The 11,630-nt window shown below is 62.8% G+C and overlaps 1 protein-coding gene across 1 annotated transcript; it reads left to right on the top strand.

Annotated features, from left to right (window-relative positions):
• The first annotated feature begins 3,179 nt into the window (after positions 1 to 3,179).
• SSC4D (scavenger receptor cysteine rich family member with 4 domains) lies at positions 3,180 to 10,884 on the top strand. Its single transcript, XM_075517767.1, has 12 exons — positions 3,180 to 3,189; positions 3,273 to 3,308; positions 4,106 to 4,540; positions 4,976 to 5,170; positions 5,831 to 6,316; positions 6,471 to 6,895; positions 7,542 to 7,788; positions 8,062 to 8,139; positions 9,072 to 9,383; positions 9,872 to 10,163; positions 10,277 to 10,476; positions 10,568 to 10,884. The coding sequence occupies exons 1-12, from the start codon at positions 3,180 to 3,182 to the stop codon at positions 10,882 to 10,884; spliced, it is 3,033 nt and encodes a 1,010-aa protein (XP_075373882.1).
• The last annotated feature ends 746 nt before the right edge of the window (positions 10,885 to 11,630 follow it).

The raw sequence follows: 11,630 nt of genomic DNA, 5'->3' as shown, positions 1-11,630 counted from the left end.
CCGTCCCCTCCAGGCTCACGCTGCTTCTCCCGGCGGCAACGTCTGCCTCCGGAGCGGCAGGAATTGACCTTCACGTCATTGCTCGTAGGCTGAGCCTGAAGCAGGACGGGGCTGGTCCAAGCCAGGGGTAGGAAAAGAGGCCACGGAGCCACCACGAGTGTTGATGAGCCCTTGGCTGCTGTAATTAGGGTGGGCGGGTTTCATTTGCTCAGAAGGTGTCACCCATGGGACAGGGCTGTGTAGCCGGGGTCTCAAGCACGAGGTGCCCTGGATGCCCGAGGAGATCTGTGCTGCCCTCGCTGCGAGCTGGCCCCGGGCATCTGCCGAGGGCTTGCAAACTCCTGGGGCACCCGCAGGGGCAGCGATGGTGACGTCCACAAGGGCCAGCCACCCGTCCCTGTCCACCGTCCCCCGGGGCATCATGACGATGTTGCCGTGACCCCCTGGACAAGCCGGAGACCTCAGTGCCCCGTGCTGGTAGCATCCCAGGGGGGACCCCGCATCACTCCGAACTGGAGCTGAGAAGGGTTTTGTGCCCAAATAACACCCAAACTGGGCGTTTGGGGCAGGGGGAGCGGGTTGCTGGGGGGAGCTTTGGCTCTGCCCGTGGTCCCCCCGAGCAGCCGTACCCCCGGGTGCGGGGCTGCTGGCAGGGCGCCTTCAGAGCCCTTATTGCTGGGATGGGGATGCGTCCTGCAAGCGTTCAGCTCCCTCTGGATGCTGCTTGTTCACGCATGTCGGAGAGGGCTGAGAATTAAATGGGAATTAAAGCCCCGTGGCAGTGCCATTTCTCGTGTGGCCGGGCAGCCGAGCCCCAAGGCAGAGATGACCAGGGGTCTGTCTGCGTCCCCAAAGCTCTCACCCCGTCAGCCCCCTTGGGTGGTGAACAAGAGCCAGGTTCCCTGCAGCGCTGAGGCTGGCTGGAAAACAGACGGAAAGAAATAGGATAAACATAGGTATGGGACTCAAAGGAAAGCCCCAGCTATTGCACGATGGCACACTGCATATCGCAAACCTGCTGCTGCCCTTCCTGCGCTGGCTGGGAACGAGAGACCCCATCCTGACTTTCTGACACCCCTGGATTACGCCGGCCCTGGTGCTGCAGGAGACCAGCAGCTCTCCTCCGGATTTACCCCCACCACTACCCAAAAGTAGGTTTTTTGATCAGGAAGACAACGGAGGAGTCCCTCCTCTCCCAGCTCTTGCTCCACCGAGCTCCTTCCCGGCTGCGGGAGGACATTTCTGTGGCAAACTCTTGTTAAGCCCTTGGCAGCATCTCCTGGGTTCTGGTTACTGGGAGGGCTCGGTTCCCGGCCGAGGAGCCGTGGCCGCGGCTGCGCTCCGTGCTCCGCTCCGCTCCCTCCCGGTTTTCAATGGGCTTTTCTCCTTGAGCTGGTGCCACCAGCACCCGGTGCGAGGTGCCACGCGCCCCGAAAGGGTGGCGGGTGAGGGGACGGGCACCCACACCTGCGTCCCCCCGCACCAGTCCGGTGCAGCCGGACCCACTGGTGTTTTATGGGCCGTGGCCCTGCGTGTGGGCTGCGGAGCAGGGCTCGTCCCGGGCCCCACAGCAGGCAGGACGCTGCCCGAAGGGTGATCCTGCCCGGTGGCATGCGGCAGGGGCTGCCTGCAGTTCTGCTCTGCCTGTTTCCATCCTGGAAAGTGGCTGCACCCCATCAACGGGTGTGTTGGTATGTCCTGGTTTCAGCTGAGATGGAGTTGATTTTCTTTATAGTGGCTGGTATGGGGCGATGGTTTGGATTTGTGCTGAAAGCAGGGTTGATAACACACTGATGGTTTAGTTGTTGCTGCACCAGTCAAGGACTTTTCAGCTTCCCGTGCTCTGCCGGGTGCCGAAGAAGCTGGGAGGGGACACAGCCGGGACAGCTGATCCAAACTGGCCAAAGGGCTATTCCATACCATATGGCGTCATGCTCAGTATATAAAGCTGGGGAAGAAGGAGGAAGGGGGGGACATTTGGAGTGATGGCGTTTGTCTTCCCAAGTCACCGTTACGCGTGATGGAGCCCTGCTTTCCTGGGGATGGCTGAACACCTGCCTGCCCACGGGAAGGAGTGAATGGATTCCTTGCTTTGCTTTGCTTGCGTGCGCGGCTTTTGCTTTCCCTATGAAACTGTCTTTATCTCAGCCCTCGAGTTTTCTCACTTTTACTCCCCCATCCCACCGGGGGGGAGTGAGCGAGCGGCTGCGTGGGGCTGAGCTGCCGGCTGGGGCTAAACCACGACATGGCGCATGCGTATAAATATAGAGCTTCCAAAAGCAGACTTTGTTGGGGAAAAAAAGAAAAAAATCAATTAAAATGCACATAGGGATGCCCAGTGCAGCGTCTTCCATCAGGAGACTTCCAGCGGGTTTCCCGTGCCAGGCAGGGTTGGTTTTCCTCGTTCCCATCTCACGCCCCGAGTTTTCCGTAGGGAGATGGGGCACGGGCAGGAGCATGCGGGAGCTGCCTGGGACCCACAGCAAGTCGGCAACAGAGCCAGGGAGACACGAAGGTCCCTGAGACCCGGCCCAAGGCACGACCCACCCGGGGCTGCTGCTGCCAGCCACCGGCTCCGTCTGCGGAGCTGCTGACCCGAGATGAGGGGAAGGAAGGAGAGGGGGAAAGAAAATCTCCTTCTGTCTGACAGCAGCAACGGCCCGTGCCAGCCGGGGAGCAGCTCGCTGTCAGGGAGCTGGTAATGGCAGCCCTCGGCACCACGCTTCATCTCGGGGAGTTGCAGGAATTCGGGATAACCAGGACTTAGGGCAGGGACACACACACACACGTAACCCGGTGCTTAAAGCACAGTCCCGCCGCAGAGCCCAATCGCTCGCACCACATGCTGCTGCCTCAGCTTCCTCACCTGGGAAGCAGACGAAACGGTGCCCTGGGCTAGGGCGTTTATTTTTAACCCTACAAACCTCAGGTCTTTGCAGAAAAGGGAGGGGACAAGTGATTTCTAGGAAAATTTCAAGTTCTCAGAGCTCCCAGAATGAACCCAACTGTCCTTGCAAAGAACCTGGAGACAAGCCCTGCCCTGGGAGAGCACGTTGGCTCCCGCGCTCCGGTTGTTTAACTGGGTAGGGTGCGAGTGCTCCCGGGGCTCAGGGGGGGACTCCTGCAGAGCATGTGGGGTGGGCCTGGGGGGGGGCTACCAGGTCCTGCCGCTCCCCGCCATGCCCGCCCGCATCCCTGCTGCTGTCACCCTTGGAGCTGCATCCCTCCTCTGCTCGCTGGGGAGAGCTGAGCCTTTTTCTTCTCCTTCGCAGGCACCACCTCCGAGCCCGCGCCGTTGCCGTTCCCAGGTGAGATTCTTCTCTTAAAGTCGCTTTTCTCTAGGAATTTTTGTAGTTGCAAAATGCATTTTTTTTTTTTGGTTAAAAATGGGGTTTGGGGAATTTCAAAAAGGAAGCGTATTGGTTTGGAACAAAAAGTGGCAACAAAAGGCAAAACTCCTTTTACAGAAAGGAAATAGAGATCCTTTATTATCCCTATTCTGCTTATTATCCCGAGAGGGGAATTTTGCCAGCTTCTGCTGAGTCTCTGTCCCTGTGCCATTCGTCACGCCCAAGCGAGTAATTCCCTTGATGTGGCAGGCCAGGGGCACTTACATGCCTGCTCCCCATCACCAGCAGCTTGAGAGATCATCTCCATCCCACCAGCTCCCACATGGGACCAGCTCCGGATGCGTTCATTGAGGCTAATAAGAATTTGCTAATTGCATCTCATCACTTGTCACCCATCATATGTCATCATGTGATGCCACGTGTCCGATTCTCCCGTTGGGTTATTGCCCAGGCCATTAGCAGGCAAGATGATGGGGTGATGGTGCAGCTCATTTATGTATCGAGCTGTATTGAGTCTCCATGTCTGCCGCTTCCAGCAGATGATGAGAAACCCATGCCCCACCATCAGGTGGGCAGCAGCAAGCCAACAGCTGCCTTGTGCTGCAGCAAAGGGTCACCGTCTTCTTTAAGGAGCAGAGATTTGGTGCAGAGAGGGCTCCCGCCCTCCCTGTGACACCCACCAAGTATCTGCCACCTCCTGGCCCTGGGGCGGGCTCATTGCCTGCTGAGGGACCTCTCTCTGCCCGTCCTTCCAGAGATACGGCTCGCCAACGGGCCCAGCCGGTGCCAGGGGCGAGTGGAGATCCTCTACAACGGCTCCTGGGGGACGGTCTGCGATGACGACTGGGACATCGTGGATGCCAACGTGGTGTGTCGCCAGCTGGGCTGTGGCCACGCCATCACCCTCCCGGCTGCCATGACCTTCGGCCAGGGGAGCGGACCCATCTTCCTGGACAACGTGGACTGCAAGGGCCGGGAGGCCGCCTTGAGCGAGTGCTGGAGCCACGGCTGGGGCATCCACAACTGCTACCACTACGAGGACGTGGCTGTCGTATGCAACGGTAGTGAGGCTCGGTTCCTTGGGGGCAAGGAGAGCGGGGGGGTGCCTGCGGTGCTGCAAGTCCTGGTGTCTGCAGACACCTTGGGGGAGCCCAAGAGTTGTATCTCAGAGCCTGTTCCTCTGAGCCTGGGTCAGCCAAACCTCCTCTGCATCCTTCCTCCACCCCTTTCTTCAATCCAGGTCACCTCCCAGCTCAGCACGCTTGTGCTCCAGAGAGTGGCCAGCCTGTTTCGTGTTCCCCGTCACTCCCAGCTCAGGGACTTTGCAACCTCTCCAGCACGATCCCTGGGGAAAGAGCACATGGCCACCCACGCTCCTGCCTCTGAGTCAGCTGCTGCCCAACTGCTCTTTCCCCTTTTGACTTGGCTTTCTGTAAATTGCTGAGCTTTTCAGCAGGAAATGTTCCTAAAGGTGAGAAAAGCAGTGGAAAGCGTTTGAACTTGGCATGTGAAAGTGGAACGGCTCCGTGCCGACCCCTGTGTACCCTACGTGTTCCTCCTGCATAGCTGCGTAGGGTTTGCTCACCAGCCGTGCATCAACGACCGGTAAACGCGAGGCTGTGCAGACCCGGAGCTCGGCCACGGCTGCAACTGCTCAGTGAATCCCTGCGTCCTGCAGAAGCGGGGCTTGGAAAGGGGGGGGTGCTGGGTTGCCTGGTGGGTTGGGCCAGCAGCAACCAGGGAAAGGAGGTCATGGATTGAGCAGGAACCCCAGTTGAAGGAGCTGCTGGAGAGGAGATGCGGCAGGACTGAAGAAGGAGGTGGGGGAGATGGGTCTGAGGGCAGAGGAGCGGCTTGAGCCCTTAGGTGTTTGTAGCTCGGTTGGCGAAGGAGAGCAGGAGATGCTCTGCGGCGGCCCTCAGAGGAGATGCGGGAGTTTGACCCAAGCACCAGACCCCTAGGGAAGGTGCTCCCACCCGTGCCGCGTGGAAGCTTTCAAGAGCCAGCTTTCCGTCGGTTGTGGTTACGGAGGAAAGCGCGGAGCCGGCCAGCTCCTCGCCGTGCTGGTGGGCTGGGTTTCCCGGGATGCTTCCCGCAGCCCTCGGGCACGCGTGTGGCCAGCCATCGGACCGCTGGGCTCCGCTCCCACCCAGCTCCCCACACCACCCCCAGATAATTTCACCAGCCCAGCCAAGGATCTGGGACAAGACGGGCAACACGGTAGCTTGAACAAACATCGTTAGCAAAAGAAATACAGGTAAAACCAGCAGGAAAATCAAGATATTACTGCTTTTTTTCTATATTTATGCCATGACTTTGAATCCAAATCCCATGATAGGGGGGGGCCTGGCTCCCAACAGCTCAGCGCAGCGTTATTATTTAGGCCGGGTCCCCATGCCGTGCTACCGGGCACAACTTCCCACCGTGCCGGCAGCCAAGCTCCTGGCTCCATCCGCCCCCCTGCACCTGCAACCGGGCAGATAACTCCGGGCAGAGCAGCGCAGCTGCAAACCCCTCTTTCTTTCCCCGTCAGGGCTGGTTTGGTGCAAACCCTCTTGCTTTGCGTGGCGTGTGCCTGCCAGCGCGTGTGCACGCTGTGCCCGAGCGGGGGGAGCAGCGGGGCGGGCGGCGCGCGGGGACGCTGCTCACGGCCGGCTTTGGGACGGAGCGATGGGTGCCGTCTCTCCACTTCCCTTTTCAGAGCTCTCGCCCACGCAAGCCAGCGAAGGACCGACAAGCAGGACCCTCGCAGCCTCGGTACAGGATGGGGAAAGTAAGCTGCTCGGCCGTCGCTTTCAGGGGCCCATCGTGGCTGAGGGCTGGTAGAGAGCAGCGGCCCCCGCCCGTCACCCGCTGCCCCTCCGAGAAGCACCCCGACTCTCCGCCTCCGAGGGGCAGAGCCCCGGGGACCCCATCATTCTGCCGGCCATGGCCAAACCCTGTCCCAGAGGTTCACCGCGGCTCCCGTCAGCCGGGCTGCCCTAAAGCATCGCCCCTTCCCCGCAGCGTCTCGCCCGGTTTCTTTGCCGTCGTGGGCGCTGCCAGGCCCTGGTGGCATCGCTGTGCGGTGACCTCCCGGGGAAGGCAACGTCCTTCTCACCGCGTGCTGCCACCCTCCAGGTGACGGCAGCATCCGTCTGGTGAGCGGGACCGACGCGTGCCAAGGCCGGGTGGAGATCTTCTACCGCGGGAACTGGGGCACCGTCTGCGACGACGACTGGGGCCTGAGCGATGCCAGCGTGGTGTGCAAGCAGGTGGGCTGCGGCCAAGCCCTGGATTACAAGAGCAACGCCTATTTCGGCTACGGCACGGGGCGCATCCTCCTGGACAACGTCAACTGCGACGGCAGCGAGCCCTCCCTCTCCGCCTGCTACAGCCTCGGCTGGGGCATCCATAACTGCGGACACCACGAGGATGCCGGGGTCATCTGCACAGGTACCGGGGCAGAGCATTGCCTTCGGGGCGGTCCCCCGGCAGGGGAAAAAGCCAGGGACGTGCTGGTCCCCGAGGAGAAATGGCCTCGGAGAGACGCTGATGTGCCCAAGGTCAGGCGGGGACCTGGGCTCTGCGCTGCGGGAGCATCCTTTCTCCTCGTCTGCCGTCATCCTGGCGCTCCGCAGCAGGCTGCGACGCCGCGCCGAGAGCCTGGGACACGGCCCGAGCAGCAATTTGCAAGGGAAATGCATCTGCCTGCCTGCCATTTCCCCGCTCCGCCGGCTGGGAAACAAGCTGCCGGCGTCCGGAAGGAGCGAGTGGCTGCCAGGGGCCAGGCACACCACCAGAGCCGGCCTGCCCCCCCTTCCCCTCCCCAAATGATGTATTTCTGCCATTCTCCACTGATTACCATTTATGATGTTAATAATCCCCCTGAATTCCCTCATTATCACGGCTAATGACAGGAGCACTAAGTGCCGGCGCTTTCCCTTTCCCACTATTACCGAACAAAGAGGCTGATGCGGGAGAAAAGGGACAATTTTCTCGGGCTGGTCCTTTCCTCCCTAAATGTCCCCGTCCCCTCTGGCACCTTGCCCGGGCACGGCTGATGGCACGACCACGCACGGCCCTTGCTTGGTGGGGCAGGGGAAAAACGAAGCTTTAGAGCTAATGAACCCTGCCCGATAAACCTCCCGGCGATGCGGAGGAGCGAGGGGCCCCTCGGTGCTGCAGGTGGGACCTCGGCGCCTGGGTTAGGGTGGAGAAGCACCATCTCCGGTCAGCAGGGTCGTGCGGGTGGACATCTCCATCCCCGTCACCCTGGAGCCCCCAGACCACCCTGGGTCTGCTTCCCAGAGTCAGCAAGTTCACGGCTTTGCGGCTTCTCCCCACGTGTCACCTCTGTCCCTCTGTGTCACCGCAGGGCTGGACACGTCCACCATCACGTCCTTCACCACCTCGGTGGCCCTGGACTACAAAGAGACGCTCACTGCCACGGCCACAGGTAGGAGATTGGCAGCCACCCGGCTCACCCTTGCACCGTAGCCGGGGGCTCGCTGGGGGGGGGACCGTGTCTTCTGTGACCTCCCGTGCCCCAGCTCGGTCACCCTGGGGCCCTGTCACATAGGTGAAGCTCGGGGGGTGACGTTGCCCACCGCAGGAGCTTGCCACGGGGCTGCCACGGTGCTAGCGGCCGCTGTGGCACCGACCGGAGCAGGGGCAGTGGGTGCTGGAGCCGGACCCCCCCAATGCCCGCGTGTCCCCGCGTTTGTCCCAGCAGTGACAGATGGCGGGGACCAGCCCTCCCAGGCCACCGAGTCGGTCACCACCGATCTCCTTACCGTCGAGCAGGAAAGTAAGTGTGCGGCCGCTGCTAGCCCTGCACGGGGTCTGGCACGGCCCCCCGGGCTCCACGTCCCTGGGGGGTTACCCCATATCCCCAGGGCTCCCCCCGCAGCCCCAGGAGTTACCCCATGCTCCCAGGGGACCTTCCACACCCCCCGGGTTCACCTCATTCTCCCAGGGCTCACCCCACATCCCCAGGGGACCTCTGGCACCCCACGGTTCACCCCACGTTCCCAGGGTTCACCCCATGCCCCCAGGATGTTCCCCGCACGCCCAGGGCTCTCTTATGTCCCCCGAGTACCCCAGGGAGTTGCGTCCCCAGGGCTCACCCCACATCCTCGGGGCTCGCCCCATGCCCCCAGGGCTCATTCCGTATCCCCACAGGTTAACCCATCCGCCCAGTGCTCACCCCATGTCCCCAGGGAGTCACCCCACATCCCCAGTGCTCACCCCATATCCCCAGGGTTGGCTCCGCGCCCCCCCAGGGGTTCACCCCGCATCTCCATGCTCGCAGGACTCACCCCATGCTGCTTGGGAGTCCCCCGTGTCCCCAGGGTCACCCCACATCCCCAGGACTCCCTCTGTGTCCCCAGGGGCTCAGCCCATGCCCCCAGAGCTCACCCCATGTTCCCAGGGGCTCACCCCATCTCCCCGGGGGCTCACCCCACATCCCCAGGACTCACCCCATGTCCCCAGGGGTTACTCTGTACCCCAGGGGCTCACCCCATGTCCCCGGGGGCTCACCCCACATCCCCAGGACTCACCCCATGTCCCCAGGGGGTTACTCCCACGTCCCCAGGGCTCACCCCCCATCCCCAGGGCTCACCCCATGTTCCCCGGGGGCTCACCCCATGCCCCCAGAGGGTCATCAAGGGACATCAGACCCCCCGTGGAGCCCCGGTCCCCCCCGGCGGCGTGCCTGTGCCGGGGCCCCCCACGCAGGTGGCAGCGTGCGGCTGGCGAACGGGAACGGGAGCTGCCGCGGGCGGGTGGAGGTGCGGCACCGCGGCACCTGGGGCACCATCTGCGACGACGACTGGGACTTCCCCGACGCCCAGGTGGTGTGCCGGCAGCTGGGCTGCGGCACGGCCCTCGCCGCCACCGTCCTCGGCTCCTTCGGCTACGGCAGCGGGCCCGTCCTGCTGGATAACGTGGGCTGCGGCGGTGGCGAGGCTCGCCTGGCTGACTGCTTCCATCTGGGCTGGGGGCAGCACAACTGTGGCCACCACGAGGACGCCGGGGTCATTTGCCGAGGTGAGAGCGGGATGGAGCCCGGCGGCCACTGGCTCCCGCCTGAGGGTCTTCCCTTGCCAGCTGGGGGGGAGAGGGGGGATGGATGCGACTGCCCGGGGCTCCCCAGGTCTCCGCTGAAGCCCAGCTCGGCGGCGTGGAAATCCCACGAGATAACGGGATTTCAGCCGCAGGCACGCCGGCCGCGGGAAAGGCAGTCCCCGAAATGGGGTGATGTGTGAATGTGAGCCCCAAGAGCTGGGGTTCCTCCTGCCCGCGGGGGGACAGCGGCGGCCGTCGGGTGCCACGGTGACCGTGGCCGGAGCGCGGGTACCACCTCTGGTCTCCGCTTGTGCGCTTTCCTGGAAGCCAGCGGCTGCACATCCCAACCCGCACATCCCTGCGTCCATCCCCAGCCAGCCCCACGCCGCTGCCGGGGGGGCTCTGACCCGGCCCTGGGGGGCACAGGGGTCCCCTGAGTCGCTTTTCCCACCCCTTCCCTGCTGCACCAGGCGCTGACGATGCTGGAGACCATTTCCAAGAAGCCACCGCTACAACCACCACGTCGACCCTGACCCGTCCCAAGGAGGGTAGGTATCGAGGTATCACCCTGGGGACGCTCCGCACCGGCACGGGGTGGAAACGGAGGCGGCTCGGGTGGAAGCCAGCGGCTTCGGCAGTGCCTGAAGCACTGACCTGGAGCAGCCCACAGGAGGGGAAAAGCCATGTTGGTGGCACCGTTAAACCATGGCCTCTCCCGGTGCCCCCAAGGCTGGTCCGGGCAGAGGAGGTGATGGACCTCAGGTGCCGGACCTCGGTGGGGAGAGGAGGTGATGGGCCAACAGGGCTGAGCTGGCAAGAGGGATTATTGTCTGTTCCTTCAACCTGAACATCCTCCGCGATGCTTTGGGGGCCAGCCCCAGCTCCGGTGCTGGCAAGCGGTCACCCCCTCGTGCTCCTGCCTGTGCAGAGGCAGTGGCGGAGCCGTGGGGAGCAGCAAACATCCGCCCAGCCTTGGAGGGACCCGTGCTCTTCTCGCCCCGGGGCCACCTGGCCAGGAAGGACCCCTTCTCTGCCAGCCCCGGGGAGCCGGCCGGGTGGGCACTGCTGCCCCAGGGTGGTGGCAGGCAGGGGGAGGGGGATGCAGTGCTGGGGTGGGCACGGGCAGGGGCTGCCCCCGGGGCTGCCTGACCCCCTCCCCTCCGCAGGGTCTCTGCGCCTGGCGAACGGCAGCCACCGGTGCGAGGGGCGCGTGGAGATGTTCTACCTGTCCCAGTGGGGGACGGTGTGTGACGACGCTTGGGACCTGCGGGACGCCGAGGTGGCGTGCAGGCAGCTGGGCTGCGGGCACGCCGTGGCGGCCTGGGGGGAGGCACGCTACGGCCAGGGCACCGGCTACATCTTCCTCGACAACCTCAAGTGCAAGGGCCACGAGCCCTCGCTGCTGCGCTGCTCGCACATCCGCTGGGACGTCCACAACTGCGACCACTCCGAGGATGCCGGTGCCGTCTGCGGCATTCTATGACCGCCCGCCTGCCAGGACCCTCGTGCAGGTACGGGGGGACGGTGACGGTGGAGGGAGCTGGTGGCAATGCCCACGGAGAGGGGCTGAACCCTGGCTCCCTGCCTCAGTTTCCCCACTCACCCCACAGCGGCACTGGCTGGGCCCCCCGTGGGTGTTTGGGCTCTGAGGGTGGGAAGAGCTGGGTGAAGACCGGGCGTTCCTCAGCTCCTAAAATACTGGCTGAAGCTTCCCCTCCCTGAACTGCCCCTTGGAAAAACAAAACCGATTTTGGTGTGAAATCTGGTTGGTTTCAGCCGTTTCATTTGAGAGATGAGGAGAGAAAAATGGATTTTCTGCTGTGAAAATGACATTAGATTATACTCAGAAAATGAGGACTGAAAAAAGGGGACTGAAATCAAACCAGGATACTCCAGTGGCTCTGCAGTGAGTTGCTGCTGTTCTGCAATTCGCTTTGCAACCCCCCCAGCAATCTGGATACCAGGTTTTTCTTCCCATTTTGGCAGCAGAAATACCAAGTCCTCACTAACTTCCATGCAGCAGGAACGCAGGTGTTGGATCTGCAACCCTGTCCCGCTTCGTGGTGGCTGCCCAGCATTTCTTCCTCGTGCCCGTTTCACCTCCTGTTTCTTCTGCAAACGCTGCTGGGTTTGCGGAGAGCTCAGCCGAGATTTCCCTTCCCTGGGGGCTTTGGCACAGCCAGTCCCTGCCCAAAAAAGCCCTTGGGGAGCAGGGAAGGACCAGGCTCC

Source organism: Mycteria americana, chromosome 15 (genome assembly GCF_035582795.1).
Source record: "Mycteria americana isolate JAX WOST 10 ecotype Jacksonville Zoo and Gardens chromosome 15, USCA_MyAme_1.0, whole genome shotgun sequence".
Classification (NCBI taxonomy): domain Eukaryota; kingdom Metazoa; phylum Chordata; class Aves; order Ciconiiformes; family Ciconiidae; genus Mycteria; species Mycteria americana.
Note: the sequence above shows the minus strand (reverse complement) of the source record. Positions and strands in the feature narration are given on the sequence as shown.